The sequence below is a fragment of the Rattus rattus genome, chromosome 2 (assembly GCF_011064425.1).
Source record: "Rattus rattus isolate New Zealand chromosome 2, Rrattus_CSIRO_v1, whole genome shotgun sequence".
NCBI classification, from domain to species: Eukaryota; Metazoa; Chordata; class Mammalia; order Rodentia; family Muridae; genus Rattus; species Rattus rattus.
The window spans coordinates 4,351,704-4,372,387 of record NC_046155.1 but is presented as its reverse complement, the minus strand read 5'-3'; the positions used below and the strand labels follow the sequence as shown (position 1 = coordinate 4,372,387).

Here is a 20,684-nt window from a genome sequence, read left to right as displayed (position 1 = left end):
GGACCATAGTCCGCAAAGGACCTGCGCTGCCAGCCAGGGTACTGATTTCCGACCGGCCCGTTTCCTGTGCTCTCTGCTAAGCCAGTGACTTGAAGCAGATCTGCAGTAGGATCCCTGTTTCCCTCCTCCAGGTGTTCCCTACTGGGCTTGTGCGTTGACACACAAAGTTCGCGCCGCTTCCGGTTCCGGTTGAGACTGTGGAAAAATGGCGGCTGCCATAGCGGCCTCGGTATTGCCGGGCTTTTTCGGGCGGCTGGTGTCTGTGTGTAGGCGTAGCATCTTGGCATCCCAGGGACCCGGACCTGGTGAGACCAGGGAGGCCTGGTGAGGGAGGAAACTAGCGGTGCTTCCGCCGACTGCCGCATGTGTGTCTGAGTTCGCCTTGGTACCTGGTGTGTTGGTTGCGAGCGTCGTGAATATTGCACTGGGTTTGGAGTATGAGAACGTGGTTCCTTCAGTTCATTGGTTAATACTGACAAGTGCTCTTAAACTTATGTTTAGGTTCTTTATTATTAAAGAGACACAAATGGGCCTAAAGAAGTGACCTACCCAGGGTCATACATACGTAGAGATGCAACTTAGAAGCTGCTAAGTAGAGCCTGAATGTGGACCATTGTCCTCGGGCTGCTAGCCACCCTCGGATCAGAAAAAAAATGATGTTGAAGAAAGGAGTGAGTGATTTTAATGTTAGGACCTTAGACCATGGAATGAACTTCTTGAAACATAACTAGTAACTAAGCAGTGTACCCTTGACCCAGACCTTTTGGTTTGTGTATGTATTATGTGTATGTACGTGTGTAGGTGGGTGCACATGCCGGTGTGGAGAGCAGATGATGATGTCAGGTGGCCACTATTGTCTAATACCTTTTCGTTTCCTTTTTAAAAAAGATTTATTGGGATGTTTGTTTGTGTGGGGTTGGGGGCGTGTCTTTTCTGTGCACTTGAGTGAAGGTGCTTTTGGAGTCCAGAAGAGGAGTTCAGATGTTAATCCATAGATGCCAGGAGAAAGACCACCAACTCAAATCATCATGGCCAAATTAATTAAAGCATGCTTTTTCACTCGGGTACACAGGCTGCCTCTGCCTAAGGCAGGGTTCAGGAGGTCAGCATTGGACATGGATGAAATAAGGTTTCTATAGTTCAGGAGTAGAAGGTTTCCAAGTGAGGGGTGGGGTTACAGAAGTAGAACATAGTGTAACAAGTTGGTTATTATCTTCTGAAGCAAAGGTGCCCTTGCAAGGTGGTCATAACAACAGGTAGTCATAATAACTTTGAAACAAGGGTATGGTTGCTGTTTTCTGGAACAGGCAGTGTAAAGCCATTTGTAGTTAAGGTGGGGCATAACCCAATCCTTGAGAAACAGATTTAATCATAAACAGGAATGAACCTAGTTTTTCTTTCCTATAAGATGGCTTTCCCGCTTAAGATGGAAGCAGGCTGGTTCATCACAGTTCCTTGGAGCTGGAGTTGCAGGAACTCATGGCCTTTCATGTGGGTGCTAGGAACCAAACTTTATCCTCCATAAGAACAGCAGTTACTTTTAACCACTGACCCATCTCTCCAGCCCCTCTCCACCTGATTTCTAAAAGTTTCTCAGTGAACCTGGAGCTGGCTATTTGATTAGACTGGCTAATCCACAAGCTCCCAAGATCTCTTTGTCTCTACTCCCCAGTCTGGTAACAGAAGGGCAGTGCTGTGCCGGCTTTTTATTTTTAATGCTGGTGACCTTAACTCAGGCTCTCACATGTGTATAGCAGGCACTTCACCCACGGAGCAATCCCCAGTCCTCACCTGGACTTTTTTCAGAGGCAGGTTGTCATACAGTAGGTTAAATTATTTACCAGCAACAGATCTGTGCATATCATCACAGTAACTACCCACCATGTTTCTCTTGTTTTTACAGCCTCCCTCTGGTCTGCTTCTCGAAGGTTCAATTCACAGAGTGCTTCATATCCACAAGGGTAAAATACCAAAATGTGGGTCTGGTGATTTTTCCATTTATCTGTAAATGTTACCTTCAAGTTAAAACATCTCCATTTGAGGCTGGGTGTGATAGCAGACTTGGTGGTACAAGTCTTTAATTCCAGCACTTAGGAGGCAGAGACAAAGGCAGATGAACAGCCAGAGCTACACAGAAAAACCTGGTCATTAAAACAAAATAACAAATTTCTCTACATAGCTCAGTGATAGCATGTTTGGCCAACATACTTGAAACCTTGAGTTCCACCTTCAGCATAAATATGTATACATACATCATACATGCATATATACAATTCTGTCCTCAACAGAAATAATGCATGTGTGTGTGTGCATAGATTACCTATATGTATACCTCCCAGAACAGCATCTGACAAACAGATGGTTCGGCCAAAAGATATCAATATCCTCCCTGTGTGGATAGTCTCAGCAGCAGAAGCCTTTTTGATTCTCAGAAGGAAAATTACAAAACAGAGTCTGAAAATATGAAGAAACCCCAAGTGGCACTTCACTGAGTGCCTGTTCTTCCAGTTCTCCTGTGACAGGTCCAGCCCTCCTTCCTGGCTTCATTTTCCCAGCTGCCTCTTTGTATTGTCTTCATCTGGCTCTGTCGTGTCCAGTCACTGGACCTAACGGCACCCAGGACAGAGCCTCTAGAGAATCCTGGTCCCTCAAGGCCACTGCCTGGCTGTGGACCATGGAATTTATGTTCCTAGGGACTCTTGAGAACTGTTATGGTGAAGGTGTCCATCATTGCATAGATGTGTATAGAGCTGTCCTGTGTGTTTATGAATGGCAGACATAGGCGAGGCCTAGTCTGACATCTACACGTTCCTCTGGGGATAGAAGGATTGAACGCAGGGGTTGGGGATTTAGCTCAGTGGTAGAGCACTTGCCTAGGAAGCGCAAGGCCCTGGGTTGGTCCCCAGCTCCAAAAAAAAAAAGAAACCAAAAAAAAAAAAAAAAAAAAAAAGAAGGATTGGAACGCCTATGCTAGTGTTGTAGAGCCAGCATCAGTGTTGTGGGTTTTATGCTCCTCCATAGCAAACTTGCACACACCCTCCTGATGCCTACTGCACAGCTGTTTCTTGGGGGACTTGAAGCTGCCTTTCATGAGCATGTGATGTGTATTTATGAAATGGCTTTTGCAGATATGTTCCTAAGACTTCCCTGAGTTCACCACCCTGGCAAGAAGTGGTTCTGCCGGACCCTGCTGAAGAGACTAGACACCATGCAGGTAAGACTTTGCAGTGGCTAGGCAGGGTGGTCTTTGTAGCCCTAGCACTTGGGAGGCTGAGGCAGGAGGATTACGTAGAGTTTGAGGCCAGCCTAGGCTACAGAGTGAGACTGTATCTCAAAAATAACAGAAGAAAAAGGGAAATGAAATGGTAGCACCAAGTGTCCATTCTCATGAGCCACTGGGGTAATCATTGCCACAGAGCAGGGTGGTGAACTCTGTGCTCTAAGCCACAGCACACATGAGACCTCACATTCATTTTGATTGGTAAACACCAACATCTATGATGAATCTTCTCTTCATAAACAGCCCTCCAGCATCTGCCATGAGGCAGTCAGGTGATAGTGGGATATGGGAGCACCTCCATCTCCAGCTATGTTATATATCAGTGCAACCTGTCATCCCAGTGTTCAGTTGGGAGGATCACAAGTTTATGTGCGGCCTGGGCTACAAGTCAGGAAAAAGCAGCGTGGCTGTTGCCAGCCGAAGAGTCAGTCTCCGCTTCCCCCAAGCTAGAGGTTCCCGTCATTGCAGGGAATCTTCTGGCATTTTAAAATACTGTTTGAGAACCTGTTCAAGCTAAGTATAGTCACCCCTGGAGGTCTGGGATTGCTGGGAGGACTTGCCACAGATAACAGAATCCATGAATGTCATGACGAGGAATGGCAGTGTTTGTGTGTGTGCAGCCTGTCCTGCCTGTCCCCTGGAGGCAGTGTCTGTGTGTGTGCAGCCTGTCCTGCCTGTCCCCTGGAGCACTTCCGTTGCCGACTGGCAGTGCTCACTCACTGTTCAGGGCACCACCACAGGAGAGGTCTGCCTGTTTGGTGCGTCCTCATGGAGCCTTCACTGAGGATGCCAGGAGCTGCTTCTGACCTTGACCTTCTCCAGGGCAGGAATGGTTATGTCTGTCCTGTGTGTCCAGGCCTTGGCCTAGGGTTGGGGGTCTTTGTTCAGTAGGTATCTTCTCAGGGCAAAGATAAGGGCTAGGGACTGTGACGTGAGCCAGGGCAGTGGTGATAGGAATAGAAACAGGTGTGGAGGGAGGGCAGGTGGGCCTGCCAGAGAAGGAGTATGGAGGGAAGGCAGGCCCCGTGGGAGCTGGGAAAATTCTGGGGTGGTCAGGGGTTCCTGCCAGCTGAGAGGCATAGAATCTGGCTCCTAGGGCTACAGAAGTGTCCTCTCACTTCTTAGACTGCACACGCCTCGCCCTGGGATATAGTCCAGGTTAGACTCACTGCAGTCCTGCTTCAGCCTACCAAATGCTGGGATTATGGGCGTGCACCATCATGTTCTGCTTGTACACTGGTTCTTAATTGATTTTTTAAAAAAATAAGCAAACAAGATGAGGGCTCTGATCCAGAACTGCAGGAATAACACTTCCTGCCAGTGCTCCTGAGAGCCCCGGCCCAACCGAGGCCTGCCTACTGGGTGGGTAAGCAGGGCTGGAGAGACTGCAAGAGTACTCCTCACAGGGGAGCTGGGGTGGCCGTCCACCTGTCCGGTGATTGCCGCCCACTGTCCCGCAGAGGTTGTGAAGAAGGTGAATGAGCTGATCGCCGCGGGCCAGTACGGCCGGCTCTTTGCTGTGGTGCACTTTGCCAGCCACCAATGGAAGGTGACCGCTGAGGACCTGATTCTCATTGAAAATGAGCTGGACATCAAGTGTGGAGAGAGGATTCGGCTGGAGAAGGTGAGGCGCATGCCGTGTTGTGGACTCAGGGACTCTGGCGCCCAGTGAGCATTGCTGAGGGTTTTCTGAGTCACAGCCAGCACAGGCTAGACTCAGCATGGGGCAGAACAAAAGGGAGACTAGGGCTAGAGGGAGGCGATCCAGCTGAGCTGTGTTTCCATAGCCTCCATCACAGACATAAGCCGCCAGTTGAGCTTGAAGCGGGATTTCTAGCACCTGCGGTTGTAGGGGAGGCTGGGAAGTTCCAGCAGCACAATACGGTGTGGGCAGCAGTGATGGCCACCAAGGAGCTTAGTCTGGTTTTTTTCTTTGAGTCGTGGTCTCCTTGTTGTATCCTTAGGCTAGCCTCAAACTTGCTGTGTAGACCAGACTGCTCCTGAGCCTCCGCGTCTACCTCTCCAGTGGGTGTGGAGGTCAGAGGAGCTTGCAGAGATCATTTCTCTCCCCCCACTGTGGGCCTTGGAGCTCTCTGTGTTTTCAGTTTCCTGTCCAGTCTTAACATGTAGGCATCACCTGCCCCTTTCTCCCAGTGGTTTCTTAGAAGTCGGTGAGGAGCCAGGGATTAAATATGCTACATTTTATCTTCTCAGGTCCTATTGGTTGGGGCAGACAACTTCACACTCCTCGGCAAGCCACTCCTCGGGTAATGAGCTTCTAAACCCTGGGCTTGGTCCAGGGCTGGGCTGGTTCACAGGCTGGACACAGTGTGGTCAGGCCCAGTGGGAATTGTCGAACATCACTGTAAAAGTTAATGCAACAGCTTCCTGTAGAATTCTGGTGGCTGTTTGATGTCCCAGGAGACACCAGCCAGGTGACTGGTCAGTCACTAATCCATTATAGTGTAGCTTTTCTTCTTTCTCTCTCTCTCTCTCTCTCTCTCTCTCTCTCTCTCTCTCTCTCTCTCTCTCTCTCTCTCTCTCAGCTTCTTGAGAACAGGGTCTTTCTATGTAGCCCTGGAAGGCATGCACCACCTTAGCCAGCAGTCAGTGTAGTCTTCCAGATCCTCTTAAGGACTGATGGTTCAGCTCAGAGATAGAGTGCCTACCTGTTATGTTTGAGGCCCTGAGGTTGTGTTCTCAACACCACAAACAAAATTAACTGAAAAAAAAATTTTTTTTGTTTGTTTGTGGGGTTTTTTGTTTGATTGTTTTTGAGCCAGAGTTTAACTGTGTAGCCCAGGTTAGACTAGAACTCTAGGCTGACCTTGAATTTGTGGCCATCCTCCTGCGCCTGCCTCGCCTCCCAGATATTGGTATCTGCAATCACACCTGACTAAAATATTTTTTAAATACTCTTTACAATGCTTTCACACTGTTTTCAAAATGAATGAACTGTATGTGGCACATGGCTGTTGTCCCTATACAGAAAGCAGAGGTGGAAGGTCAGAGGTTCATTCCTTGGGTGTAGAGAGAATTCAAGGTTAGTCTGGGCTGCATGAGACCCCACTGCAAAACGAGTAATTCTTCGTAGAGCTTTCAAAGTCTGTGCGTGAGGCTGGAAGGCAATCGAGGAGGTGCACTGTCATGGTGGTGTTTCTCCTGTCTTTCTAGAAAGGATCTCGTACGAGTTGAAGCCACAGTCATTGAAAAGACAGAATCATGGCCCAAAATCAACATGAAATTTAGGAAAAGGAAAAACTTCAGGAAGAAAAAAAGTAAGTGTGAGACAGTGTACTGGAGCCCTGTGCTCCCAGCACACCATGGTTGTGCCCATGTTCCCTGCCAAGTAGCTGGGCAATGCCAGGGGAATGTCATCGTGCCAGCATTGTGTGGGATCAGAAGTGCCCCAGGACTATCACACTGCCCCATTGCAACATGCAGACCACAAAGCAGCTGTGATGCCAGCATGGCAGCCACCTTGCTGGGGTAAAGCAGTGGCATATTCGATTGTCTTGGAAAACTGGAAGCAGCTCCCACATGTTCTGGGAATGCTCACCCTGCACAGGTCGGGCTGAGGTAGTAACAGGACAGGAATCTGTTGGTAGGCAGCGTCTTGTCGTCAGCACATTTGCTCGTGCATGCGACATCACAGATGCTTTAAAGGGAGACATGATTAGACGCTCAGGAGCAGGTCCATGACCTCTGCAGGAAGCAGGGGAGCCAGCTGTGCTCTTTGAAGTCGGTCAACCAGGCCAGGCAGGCTGCGTCCTCTCCTCTGATGCTGCTGCCTTCATTAGCCCTTTAGGAATAGGCCCCAGCAGTGTCATGGAAGTGCCAAATACGAACACCCTCTGGTCCAGGCCATGGCCTACTGGCTGACTTTTAAGGAACTGAACTGAGGAGGCTCATCTGAAGGCTGGAAGCTGAAGATGCTGAAGAGGCCCTGGAGCCAGTGTGAGGAGAAAAGTTGGGGGAATAGCCAGCTTAGGGGTGTGGAGGGTACAGTGCCTCAGGAAGCAAAGGCAAGCTCTCCCACAGGGAGGAGCATGGCCATGAGCCTGCTGACCTGTAGAGAGGGCAGGTGAAGCCTAATGGTGACTTCTCGGGGCACTGCTTCCCTTTGGGATGGTTGGTCTGGCTAGGCAGGAAGCTAGCCTGTGGTGATGGAAGCCATGGGTGGGCAGTGCCAGGTGGTAGGTATGGTGTCAAGGCCAGGTAGAGCATGGAGGTCAGGAGGGAACACCAGTGTCCTCGCCTGAGTCAGTCTCCTTTCCCTGAGGGAACATCTAATTACTAGGCTCTAATAGGTGTGGCCGGTCCCCACTGCCTGCTTTGTTCTGACGTCCTCAAAGCAGGAGGGAGTCCATAGATGGATAGAGGTTAGAGAGCACCAGTCAATCCCTGCAGAACAGAGGTGCCCCAGGGAAGGGCCCAGGCTGGTGGAATGGCTACAGAGCCTGTCTCTGGGAGTGACACCACAGCAGATAAGGCCAGGTCTAGTGCTCACACTTGTGAGCTGAGGAGGCTGAGGCACAGTTCCCAGCCAGCCTGCTGGACAACACAGCAAGATCCTGTCCCAAACCAGGCCCAGGACTGATGAGATGGCTTGGCAGGTGAAGACACTTGCTGACACCAGAACCCACTTGGTTAAAGGAACTTGTTCTCCCAAGTCGTCCTCTAAGTGCATGCTCTCTCACACACACACACACACACACACACACACTGTGGCAACTTGTGTGCACACACAAAATAAATGCAATTTAAACAAATATTTTTAATCAGCTCTCTCATATCCCCCTAAAATAGTAACAGTGGCAATTGTGAGCGGTCTATCCTGCCTTGGAAGCCTTAGGGCCAGTGTGGCTGTAGGAGCAGACCCTTGACCATAGGTCACTGGGCCCCCCTTTTCTACTGTAGGTGGAGCCTATTGGGTGAGTGAGGTGGTTGGTACACATCAAATAAACAGAGTAGGAACAAGGGACCTGGCCAGCAGCTGTCTGAAGGACATGAGACTGAGCCCATGACAAGGTTCTCTCTTTCAGTCATTGTGAACCCACAGACCATCCTTCGGATTAACACCATTGAGATTGCACCTCGTTTGCTGTGACCGCAGAACAGATGTCTAAGAAGTTCTGAGATGTCTAATAAACTCAGGAGGCTGAGGCTGGAGGATCACAAGTTCCAGGCCAGGTTGGGCTACACAGCAGGACCCTGACTGACAATGATAACGAATAAAATATTTTGTAGGAGACTGAGCCTATGATTTACAGTTAAAGCGAGTTCATGCTGATTGGTGGGGTACGTTGAGCCATGTCAGAACAAACATCACCCTAAGCCCTAGCAGGAAGCTTGGAGAAAATGCCTGGCCAGGCCCCACCCCAGCCTTGGGCCAGGCTGGCTGCTGTACACACTGGGTTGGCATTCCTGGCAGCTGTGGCAGGCATAAGGGGGACCCACACTGGGGACAGGCATGGGTTCCCAAGACAGCTGCTGGATTGGGCATGTGGCTCAGGTGACAATGTACTTACTGCCCTAGCATGCAGAAAGCCCTCAGAGGCTGAGGCAGGAGGATTCCCAAGTCAAAGGTCATCTTCACCTGCATAGTAAGTCCTGGGCCAGCCTGATCTCCATGACCCTGTCCCAGGATGAAGGAAGCTGCTCCAGGGTGGGAAGCTGCAACCGGCCGGGAGCCGTCGGCCGGGAGACGTCTGCGTCAGCTGCTTCCTTTGCCTCCTTTGCTTCCTTTGTGACAGAGGTCCCAGTACAGGGTCAGTGTTCCAGCAGCCCCAGGATGGAGGGAGCACAGGGACAATAGGGCGGAGAGTGAGGCCGTTCTGATCCTAGCAAGGGTTTGGGGCTCCAGGGCTGTGACCCTGTGAGTCAGGCCCACCTTGGAGAAGACCACCAGGAAGGTCACACAGCCTCTAAGGACCAAGCCAGAGTATGGAGTCAGGGAGGAAGCGCAGGCCATCCACAGGAGCTGCCAGAGCCTTCCAGTGACAGTAGGCTGTGATCAGTCATGTGACAGTTGTCCTACTTTTCCCAGCTGCCCCTAAGAGTGACCCTTAACTCAGACTTTCAGGTTTTTTGAGACACAGTAGATATCTCTGTATCATTCCTCATAGCCCAGGATGACCTTGAACTTGAAGCAAAACGGTCTCAGCCTTCTCAGTGCTGGAATTACAAGTGTGTACCACCATTCCCAGCTGTCCAACTCTGGAGAATAGGGCCTTTGGATTGGGGTAGGAGGCTGTTACCCTGCAGCCAGGTTCCCCTGCAGCTCCTTCTATGTGCAGTAGAGGGCAGCACCCCACTGGCCAGCTCTGCCCTGAAGCCTGAAAGGAGAGGGAACTGCTGGAAAGCAGGCCTCTTTCACAGACCCCAAAGGGACTGCTGCTGATGTGGCTCAGGTAGGAAGGTAGGAGACAGGCATTGGGTGTGAAATGCTCAGCCACCCCCAACCTCTATCCAACCAGTCAATCTCTCCCTCCCACACCCCAGTCCATATGTGTCTGTGGTGGGCGCAGACCCCTCGGGGTACATATGCCTCAGTGTATGCCAAAGAGAACACGTCTTAGGAGTTGGACAGTTTTAACCATTACATAAGCCAGGTCAGCTGACCATGGAGCTCATGGAGTCTCTTCTGTCTCTACCTCTCATTTCCTGTACTGTGATTAAACACATGACTTATACATGGTTCTGGGAATCTGAACCCAGGTCTCCAGCCTTGTGCTGCAAGTGTTTTACTCACAGAGCCAACCCATCTTCTTTTCCTAATTATTTTTTTGTGTGTATGTGTGCATATGAGGACAGAGGTGTCAGATCACCTAGAGCAGTTGTGTTTGCCTGACATGGTACTGGGAGTAAACACAGGTCCTCTACAAGAACAATATGTGCTCTTTCTTAACCACTGAGCCATCTTTCCAACCCAATGTCTAACAAAATTCTCTTCCTATCCATAACTCATGCTGGAATCCTGGACGCCAGCCCTCTCCCATCCATCCTCCTGCTAACTCAGCAGCCGCTCTGAGCCTGCTGGTCTACATTCTTTGACTTTGGCTTATCCGTGTCTACACTTTTCGTTGTTTTGTTTTTAAGATGATATGTGTCTCAGGCTGGCCTCAGACTTAGTATGTACCAGATAGGATCTAGAACGTCTGATCCTCCTGCCTCCGCTTCCAGACTACTGGCATCCCAGGTGCACATGCACGCAGGCAGATGACCACTTCCGCTTTATTCTCGCAGTGCTGGGGATGGAACCCAGAGCTTCGTGTATACTAGGCAAGCACTCTACCAACTGAGCGGCATCCCCGCTACTATTTTTGTTTGTGGTTTTAAATTTTATTATTAGCGTATGTGTGTCCAGGATGGAACAGAAGTGTCTGAGTTCAAGTGGCTAGTCCCCGTCTCACCAGCTTGCTTGTCTATTTTTTAAGACAACCTCTTGCAGAGCAGTGAGATGGCTCAGCAGGTAATGGCTGGCTGTAAGCCTGAGAACCTGAGTCCACGCATAGAACTGACTCCTGCAAATTGTCCCCTGACCTCCCAACAAAAGTTCAGTGTAATTTAAAGATTTAATTTACTCGTGGTAAAAGTAACTTTTATTTGCCTGTTGTAATTGTTGTCTCCAAGGCTTTCTGCCTCCATTGCTAACCTAGGCCTGGTCCTAGAAGCTTCTTGACTCCATATAATCTCACCTAGGCCTAGAATGTTTTCAGCCTGAGACTTACTGCTGAATAAGCTCATCCTTTCTAGTTCTTTCTGAGCTCTGGCTGGCTGGTTCAACTCAGCCGTTCTCTCCAAGATGACCTATTCAATCTGCCTCAGCCCCCACTTCCCCCATCCCTTTCCTGAACTGCTCTGCTTAGCCTTAAACTAACTCCGGCAATGTTCTAATCTGCTGGCTCCTCAGTCTCTGACATGTTCTGTCTTTACCTGTGTCTAGCTTGTTCTCTCTCTGCAACCTGCCTCTGTACCACTGTCCTGGTAAAACTGCCTCTCCCCCTCCTTCTCCCTCCCCCCACCCCCTGTGCTGCCCCTCAGGTAGCTTCCCTTTCCTCTTCTTGTGAGAGTTGGGCATTGGGCATATCCTATTCTGTCAAATCTTTCTTTGCTCCATCACTTTGACTGTTAGTCAGTTAGAAGCCATTTTCAAACGTGGGTGCTTCCTTCTACAAGCTACCCTTACCTTCATTGTTGGGATTAAAGGTGTGTACTATGGGCCTGTGTACTAATTCCAGCCTGAGGGATGAAAGGTGTGAGCTACGAGTTGAGCCACACCATAACTGGAAACAGTTTTTTAAATAAACAACCCAATTTTGGGGTTCATAGTGTGATCATATATCCTGCAACACCTTATTTATTTGTGTGTGTGAATCTCTGTACCATTTGTGTGCTGCTGTCCACAGAGACCAGAGAAGCCAATGAGTCCTCTGGGTCTGGAGTTAGAGGTTGTGAGTTGCCCTGTGGGTGCTGGGAACCAACCCCTGGACCTCCACAACAGTAGTACCAGTTTTTTATATTTTTTTTCCTTTGTTTTTTTGGAACAGGGTTTCTCTGTAACCCTTGCTGTCCTGGAAGTCATTCTGTAAACCAATCTGGCCTTAAACTCACAGATCTGCCTGCCTCTGCCTTCCAAGCACTAAAGGCACAAGCCCCTACCACCTGTTGAGCAATAAACGCTCTTGTCTGCCAAGCTATCTCCACAGCCCCAGTATATATAATTTTAAAAACAAGCTTGGGGGGAGGGGGGGTTTGGAAGGGTTGCTCAGTGGTTAAGAGCTGCTCTTCCGGAGGACCCAGGTTCAATTCCCAACACCGACATGGCAGCTCACAGCCATCTGTGACTCCTATTCCAGGGGATCTGACTCCCTTACACATGTAGGCAAAACACCAATGTGCATAAAATAAAAATAAAAACTTACTAGAGGAAAAACACCCAAGCCTGTACTTCTAGACTTAGAAGGTAGAAGCAAAAGGATCAGAAGTTCAAGGCCAGCTCCGTGGGAAATTCAAGGCCACTCATGGTTACAGGTCACCCTGTCTCTAAAATAAATGAATACAATAAAAAAATCTCCCATCCCATTCTACCAGTGAAGCAGATGTGGCCCTCATGGACACCTCGAACACTCCAGGGAAATGCAGCTGTCTTATAGCTGCTGTCTGTGAGGTCCCAGTCACCCTCAAGAACGTCCTGTCGGGCAAGGCTAGTGAACCAGAGTTTCGGGAGAGACTCCTGTCCGTGTCTACAGGCACCCAGCTGGGCCTGACTCTCAAGGACTCCTGAGTGGGCTGTACTGTCACAGTGTCAGAGTTCATGGTGGCCACAAGGCTGACAAAGGGTCTGTCCCAGATTTCCCACAGGACTTCAATTGTCCCTTACACATAGCACAACAGCAGCTGCTGTGCCTTTTCCTCCAGTGTGTCCACACCCCAGACCTACAGCAGCTCCCCAAGATAACAGGCGAACATTTGGAAGGTGTGGTGCCCTTTGACCCACATCTGAGTCAGCCACCACCCTGTCCCTTGATGGCTCAGCAGCTGCAGAAATGGGAGGTGGTGCAGAGGCTGAGCTACCTGAGGGCTAGCAATATGTCACCTTCCTCTTCCAGATGATGGCTTCAGGGAAGCAGTTCTCCTGTGGGGTCCTGGAGATCCAAGAGCACAGGTGTGAGGACCCACTCCGGTAAGCTGCTGATAAATGCCAATGGCTGGCAGCATCTTACCACATCATCTTAAGAAATGATTTCCAAGCAAAGATCATTTGATCATTTTCAAGTAAAACCATGGGGCAAGTAGATGGCTTAGTTAATACCCTGCTTGTCTCATAACCATAAGGATCCGAGTTTGAATCCCCGGCAACTACATAAAATCAGGTGTGGACTGCCGGACGGTCCAGCAGGCAAAGGTACCACACCCTAACAACCAAAGTTTTATCCCAGGACACACACAGTAGGAAAAGAGAACGGATTTCCCCAAGTTGTTTTCTTACCTCCACAAACATGCTCTGTCACACACGAGCCCAACACATGCACACACGACAAATAAAGTGATTTTTAAAGCTTGGCAGTCTTACTGCTCAGGCTGCAGAGATGGGAGGACCCCTGGGGTTCACATCTTATCTGGCTGAATTTGTGTGTTCCAGATGCAATGAGAGACCTTATATCAAAAACAAAAGCAAGATAGAGTTGGGCATGGGGTGCATGCCTTTAACCCCAGCAGTCAGAAGGCAGAGACAGATCTCCGAGTTCAAGGCCAACCTGATCTACCCAGCTCCAAGTAAGCCTTCTACCTGGTGAGACCCTGTCTCAAAAGGTAGGGGAAACAGGACAGAAGCAGAAAGCCAGGCTTGGTGGCACCCACCTTTAACACCAGCACTTGGGATGCAGAGGTAGGCTGATCCTTATGAGTTTGAAGCCAGTCAAAGCTACATAACATGTCTCAAACGAACAGCCCCTCCCAAAACAAAAACAATTTAAAATAAACCCACAGTAGGTGGGCCAGTGAGATGACTCAGTAGCGTTGATTGGACAATGCTAAAGACCTGGGTTCAAGCCCTAAAACCCACAAAAGGTACAAGGAGAAAACTGATTCTGTTGTTTCATCCAACCCCCATACCAGTGTGTGGCACATGCGAGCCTACATGAACATGTGCACATACACACCACAAATACACAGAACATACACAAAATAATACATCACACGGTGTTAAGGCTACCATGCATAACAAGAGACAACAGAGGACCAACAAGATACCATCCTGATACACAAAGTGCAGGGCTCAGGCTTGGACGCAGCAGGGAGGCTCATGGGCATGGGGTGGGGGGGTGGGGCTTTCCCTCACCTCCTGGGGATCCTGATCTATTCAGAATACATTCAGCTTTCAAGGCTGGGGGCCAGACAGCAAACAAATCCGTAGGACTCACTTCCCTCTAGCTCTGAGCTGCAGTACCTTACAGTCCACACAGGCAGATTCTGCCAGAGGTTGCTGCCTACCTGACCCCTGGCTGTCCTTTCAAACCCTGTCTATCAGCCATGGTAACCACTGCACATGTCTTCCAGAGCTGGCCTCTGTCTTCATCTCATTTCCGGACCCAGAGCCCCTAAAACCATGAGACTCTCTGGAGGAACGGGATTGGTTTTTGCTATCTGCAGTCAGTCTACTGTTTCGTTTCATTTGACATGGGCTCTCACTACATACATCAGGCCAGTCTCACAATGCTCTTCTTAGCCTCTCCAGTGTTGGGGTTCTGGGTGTGAACACTGCCCATTGGCCACACCCGAGTTTATGGTGTTGAGGGGACTTATGGGGTGGGATGGGCCAGAAGCAAGGATAAGAGGTTGGCACCCAGCCTTTGGCAAGAGCAGAATTGGAAATTAGGTTCTATGACAACACAGCTATGTGTGCATAACACAACACATGCCGCACACACACGCACGCACACACATGCACACACACACACACACACACACACACACACACACACACACACACATGCACACACACACACACACACACACACACCCTCTAAAGAGGCTGTTTGAGAAGGCCCTGGACTCCTTGGTAAGGAAGCTGCCTGCTGGTGCTTCAAAACCCCTATGAAACCTGGCTGGAGCCACTCCTGAATAGAGGGGGCGGGTGTAGTGCTTTGAGAGGACTGTGCGAGCCAGAATGTGTAAACAATCCACAGAAAAGTATCACGTCTCTTATACCTGGATGTTTCTGGGAAGAGAAATTGGGCAGCTGGAACACTTCCCCCACCTCATGCTGTAAAGCCAAACCCTGAAGGAAGGACTATGGCATTCAGGCAGCAGGTGTGTCTGACTAGTTTAGTTGGCTCGGAGAGGAAGGCATTATTTTTGGAGCAGCAAATGTTCCCCTGGTTGTAGTGTAAAACAAGCAGATTTCAGGTTTAGATCTTCATGCCCCCTAAAGGCCCACGGATTAAAGGTTTGGATCCCACGGTGGTGGCAGTTATTAGGAGGTGGTAAAAGCTTTAATAGGTGGAACCTGGCAGGAGGAAGTTAGGTCATCGGGGTTGTGCCCTGAACGGAGGTCACATCCATTAGTGTTGTTACTGTGACAGAGTAGCGTACAAAAACAACTTCCAGAGGGAAGAATTTTTTCTTTAGCTCAGGGTCGAAGGGACAAAGTCCATCATGGGCACAGTCACAGTGGCAGGAAAGGGAGGTGGCTTTCACATTGCTCCCAGTCAGGAAGCCGAGAGGTGATGCTCAGCCCATTTTCTGTGCTATGCAACCCCAGCTCTAGGCGGGTACCCCCTCCTCACCTGATGAAGTATGTCCTCCAGGTAATTCCAAATCTTGACCATGAAGGAACCATCAAGGGAGAGGAGAACCCTCCCCAGTCTCCTCCATCTTTTTGGCTTCTCTCTTCTACTCTCACATTTTCTCCTCAGTTCTGTGAGGGGAGCAGCCTCCTCTGCCACAGGCTGTCTTGCCTAGACTCAGGCCTGAAGCCATGGGGCCAGCCCTGCATGGAAGAAACCCTCAGAAACTGAGCCACGTGGAACTTTTCTCCTTTTAAATAGGTTTTCTCAGATGTGTCGTCATAGTAACAGAAAGCTACTTGTTGGGCCACCCTGTCCCGCTAGCAGTTATTAACTAGACATGCAGAACGCCAGCCCGTGACCCCTGAGCCCTCACACTGACAGAACATAGAGGCATGGGAGGGTGGAGACAGCCTGTACAAGCCCTTGCTCCTCTTCCAGAAGCCCAGAGCTCAGTTCCCAGCACCCACTCCAGGCATCTCACAAGAACCTTTAGTTACAGCTCCTAGGGATCCATTGCCTTTGTCTGGCCTACACACACACACACACACACACACACACACACACACTACTCACATGAGAGCATATACACACTTTAAGAAAGAAATCTTGGGGGCTAGAGAGACGGCTCAGTGGTTAAGAGCACTGACTGCTGCTCTTCCAGGGGTCCTGAGTTCAATTCCCAGCAACCGCATGTTGGCTCACAACCATCTGTAATGGGATCTGGCACCTTCTTCTGGTGTGCAGGCATATATGCAGGCAGAACACTGTACACAATAAATAAATAAATAAATAAATCTGGTAAGAAAGAAAGAAAAAAATGTCTTTGTGTAAGTGCTGTACGTGTTCATGTGGGCGTAAGTGGTTGTGCATGTGTGTAAGTGTCATATATGTTCATGTGGGCATAAGTGGTTGTGCATGTGTGGAGGTCAGAGCACAACACTGTACATCTCTCTCATCATGTTCCACCTTAGTTTTTGAGATGGGCTCTCACTGACGCTAGCTCACTAATTTGACCAGGCCAGGTAGACAGCCAACCTTGACGAACAGATGAATCTCATGTGAGGATCCAACCTCCATTCTCTTACAAGAGAACACCACAGGCCCACCTTTTTTTCCCCTCTCTATTTAGCTGGAGAGATGGCTTAGCAGTTAAGAGTACTTATTGCTCTTACAGAAGACCAGGGTTCAGTTCCCAGCACCCAATGGTGACTCACAGTCATCTGTATGTAACTCTGGTTCCTGGGGAGTGCGGTGTACGTATATAATCGTAGATTAACAGTCATACATATAAGATAAAGTTAAATCTAAAATGTTTTAAATGTATTTACTTCTGTGGGTGAACGTTTTGCCTGCGTGTATGCACGTGCATGCCTGGTGTAGACAGGTGTCTGATCCCCTGGAACTAGAGTTTTAAGTCATTGAGAGTCATCAGATGGGGATGCTGGGAACTGAACTCAGGGCCCCTGCAAGAGCAGTCAGTCTTAACTGCTGGGCCACCACTCCAGTTCCAGGCTCACTGTTACGGAGGATCTCCAGCTGGTAGGCAGAGCTGCTCTGATTGAAATGGTTCTGGCCTCTCTGCTCCAAGGACAGTGTTCTAGGGCACGCTCCCTGAGGTAGAAAACAGCAGTAAGTAAATCCCATCTCCTGCAAAAAAGACAAGACACATAGAATGGCTGTAATTCTTAACCTAAAATAACACCTCATTTTAAATTTTACTTGTGTATGTGTGTACATGTGCCACAAGAGGTTGTCTAATCCCCTGGAATTGTTTGCTGCCAGACATGGGTGCTAGGAGCCAAACTCGAGCCCTCTGGAAGAGCCTCCTCTCCAGTTCCATGGTTGTTTTTGGAAATCTTCCTTATATCAGAATCCCGGAGCCCTTCATACCCTTGGTCCCGCCTTCCCAGCTGAGAGCCCATGGGTGCAGGGCTGAATGAAACCAAATGAAGCTTGATGCTGGTTCCCAAGGCCTGGTAGACCAGGGCTACCTCTCCCACCACCCGGCCCAGCACAGTGGCCAAGCGTGATGTCCCTTGCATAGGTGGTAAAGTTAGGGTCCATGGTGAGTGAAGGAGAATCATGCCTGAAGAAATGAACTTAGGCCTAAAAGCAGAGTGTCCCCTCTTACATGCAGCCTGTAAGCAGGGCGTCCCCTCTTACATAAGGCCTTGAATTTGGCTCGGTGAGAAAAGGCTCTTGCAACCTAAACTGATGACTGAGTTCGATTCCGCAGCCCCACATGGTGGAAGGAGAAAACCAACACCTGAGAGTGGGCTCTGACCTCCACGTGTGCACCATGCCATTTGCGTGTCCACATACATGTACAAACACAACAGAAAAAAACTAATAATTTCTACAAACAAGGAGCTATGTAGCTCATTTCTGCCAAACTCCTCAGAAGGTGAAGGCCATGTATGGAGGGGCCCACAGCTGTCTCTGGAAACTGGTAAAACCCAACAGAAGGCCGCAACGTCAGGTGGCCCTCCCAGGAAATGTGTGCATTTGATATGTTCACAGTCTGGATTAATTATTCCTTCTTGTTTGTTTATTTACTTTAATTGTTTTTGTTTATTTTATGTGTATGAGTGTGTTACCACATGTATGTCTGGTGTCTTTGGAGTTCAAAAGAAGGAGTCTTGGAAACTGGGGTTATGGTGTGAACTGCCGTGTGGGTGCTGGAAATCGAACCCTGGTTCTCTGCCAGAACAAGTGCTCCTAACCGCCGAGCTCTCTTTCCAGCGCCATGCTTGCTCTGTCTTCGTGAAACAGGATCTCATGTAGCCCACTGGATCTAAACTCACAATATAGCTGAGAATGGCCTTGAACTCCTGTCTTCCCACCTCCATCTCATGTGAGCTAACCTGAGAGAGAGAGAGAGAGAGAGAGAGAGAGAGAGAGAGAGAGAGAGAGAGACTGTGTGTGTGTGTGTGTGTGTGTGTGTGTGTGTGTGTGTGTGTGTGTGGGAAAATCCCTAGGATTTTTTCAGACACAGATAGATATACAGATAGATGATGGATTTGTTATTAATAGGTAGGAGGGTAGAAATAGGCAATGGACAAATGGACAAATGGATGGATTGGTGGACAGATGATACATAGATATATGATGGATGGATGGATGAATGGATGGATGGGTGGATGGGTGGGTGGATGGGTGGATGGATGGATGGATGGATGGATGGATGGATGGATGGATGGATGGGCATATATGATGGATGGAGAGGTAGGTAGATGAAAGATGATGAATAGGTAGATGGATGGACAGATGAGTAGATAGACAGATGATAGAAAAGTCAATGATACCTGATAGATGATGGAAAGTGAGAGACAGATAAGTGAGCAGGTGATTGATAGCACTAGATATCTAGGTGACGGATGATAGAGTGGTTAAGAGATAATGGGTGGGGGTTGGGGATTTAGCTCAGCAGTAGAGCGCTTGCCTAGCAAGCACAAGGCCCTGGGTTCGATCCCCAGCTCCGAAAAAAAGAAAAGAAAAAAAAAGAGATAATGGGTGGATGGGCAGATAGATTGTAGACATCAATAGATGAGGGGGGGGGATCATCACAGCAGATGCTAGATGTTTGAGAGATGGCTCATAGGCAGCTAGATGAAGCCTGTGTCTGAAGTAAAATCTGCTATTTTAACCATTTGAAGTCTTTCACAGAACCGAAGAGCCTATGTTGTCCTGGAGAACTCTGCAGGGCTGGCCCACGGCCAACAGGAAGCAGTAGGTATCTGACCATCTCTCCCTCTGTACACACCACCCCAGGCCTAACACATCAAGCCCTGTTTTAGAGAGGATTGAGTCTCCAAGGCTCTGGAGTGTTATGGCTTCAAAGAATGCATGGATTGAACTTTCTAAAATTCCCCTTGTGTAGTTTGGACTCTAAGGTGCTTGACTAGAATGCATGAAGCCCACGTTCCGTCCCCAGCACCGCATTAGCTCTCAGGGTGTGGGAGACAGAAGGTATGTTCTGTCATCCCAGAACTTAAGAGGTAGAGACAGAAGGATCAAGAGTTCAAGTTCATCTCAGCTGCACTGAGAGTTTGTGGGCAGCACGGGTAAGATCCTGCCTCAAATAACAAAGTGGTGTGTGTGTGTGTGTGTGTGTGTGTGTGTGTGTGTGTGTGTGTACATGTGTGTAGAGACTGATGTGGGAATTCCATCCTGGATCTATTCTCCAATGAGCCTCTGAGATCCACCTATGTCTACCACCCAGTGCTGGAGTTACAGGCACTCACTGCCCTGCCCAGCTTTGACTTGGGTGCAGGGCATCCAAAGCCAGGTGCTTGGGTTTATACAGCATCTGCTCTACCCACTGAACTCTCCCCCGTACTCCCAATATATAAGTGGGGTTCATTATTATTCAAGCTGTCAGGACTGTGACAAGATAGTGAACAAGTTATTAGAGAATGTCCCCAGTGTTCCAGGGACAGGGGGCAAGCACAGGGAGGCAAGCGAGGCAGCTCCCACTACCTCGTAGCGGACAGTAGGGATGTTGATGCCTGGAATGGGACAGGAGAAGATGGGGAGGAATCCCCAGGCAGAGGAAACAAGAAACAGAAAGGTCCTGGGGCTTCAGAGTGGTAAGGCTCAGTGTTCAAGGTCCTTATGATGGTAGGGAGGAGGTGACACCTCAAACAGGAACTCCATGGGTTAGACTGTCCCTGTGGTCAGAACCAACATGGGCTTGGTCTCTGTGTCACGTGGCTCCTGGGTGGAGGTCTCAGACTTATATACAACAAAATGCAGCTTGCAGAGCCCAGGGGATCACATCAGAGTCCAGAAGCTTCTAGCTTTTGTTGAAACCAGCACCCAGTGGGCTCTCAGTAAACATTAGTTCGAAGCCAGGCGTAATGAGTGGGCCCTATAATCCCAGCACTAAGGAAGCCAAGTCAGGAGGATTTCCATGAGTTCAAGAGCATCCTGGGCTATCCAAACAAGTCTCACAAGCCTGGGATATATAGAGGGGTCAAGCCAGCTGGGGCTACAAAGTGAGACCTTGGATCCAAAGAAATAGAAGCTAGAGATAGATGATGGTGCACACCTCTAATTCCAGTGCTCAGGAGGCAAAACCAGGTAGATTTCTATGAGTTCGAGACCAG

The 20,684-nt window shown here is 49.2% G+C and overlaps 1 protein-coding gene across 1 annotated transcript; it reads left to right on the top strand.

Moving 5' to 3' along the window:
- Positions 1-46: 46 nt before the first annotated feature.
- On the top strand, positions 47-8,534 carry Mrpl21 (mitochondrial ribosomal protein L21). Its single transcript, XM_032891309.1, has 7 exons — positions 47-305; positions 1,904-1,961; positions 3,129-3,214; positions 4,741-4,904; positions 5,495-5,547; positions 6,455-6,558; positions 8,326-8,534. Exons 1-7 carry the CDS (start codon positions 206-208, stop codon positions 8,388-8,390), a joined length of 630 nt encoding a protein of 209 aa, XP_032747200.1. The 5' UTR covers positions 47-205; the 3' UTR covers positions 8,391-8,534.
- Positions 8,535-20,684: the final 12,150 nt, after the last annotated feature.

Coding starts and splice junctions, on each gene's coding strand:
- Mrpl21 (XM_032891309.1), top strand. CDS start 206: ATGGCGGCTGCCATAGCGGCCTCGGTATTGCCGGGCTTTTTCGGGCGG. Junction 306..1,903: donor ATCCCAGGGACCCGGACCTG/GTGAGACCAGGG, acceptor TTGTTTTTACAG/CCTCCCTCTGGTCTGCTTCT. Junction 5,548..6,454: donor CTCGGCAAGCCACTCCTCGG/GTAATGAGCTTC, acceptor CTGTCTTTCTAG/AAAGGATCTCGTACGAGTTG.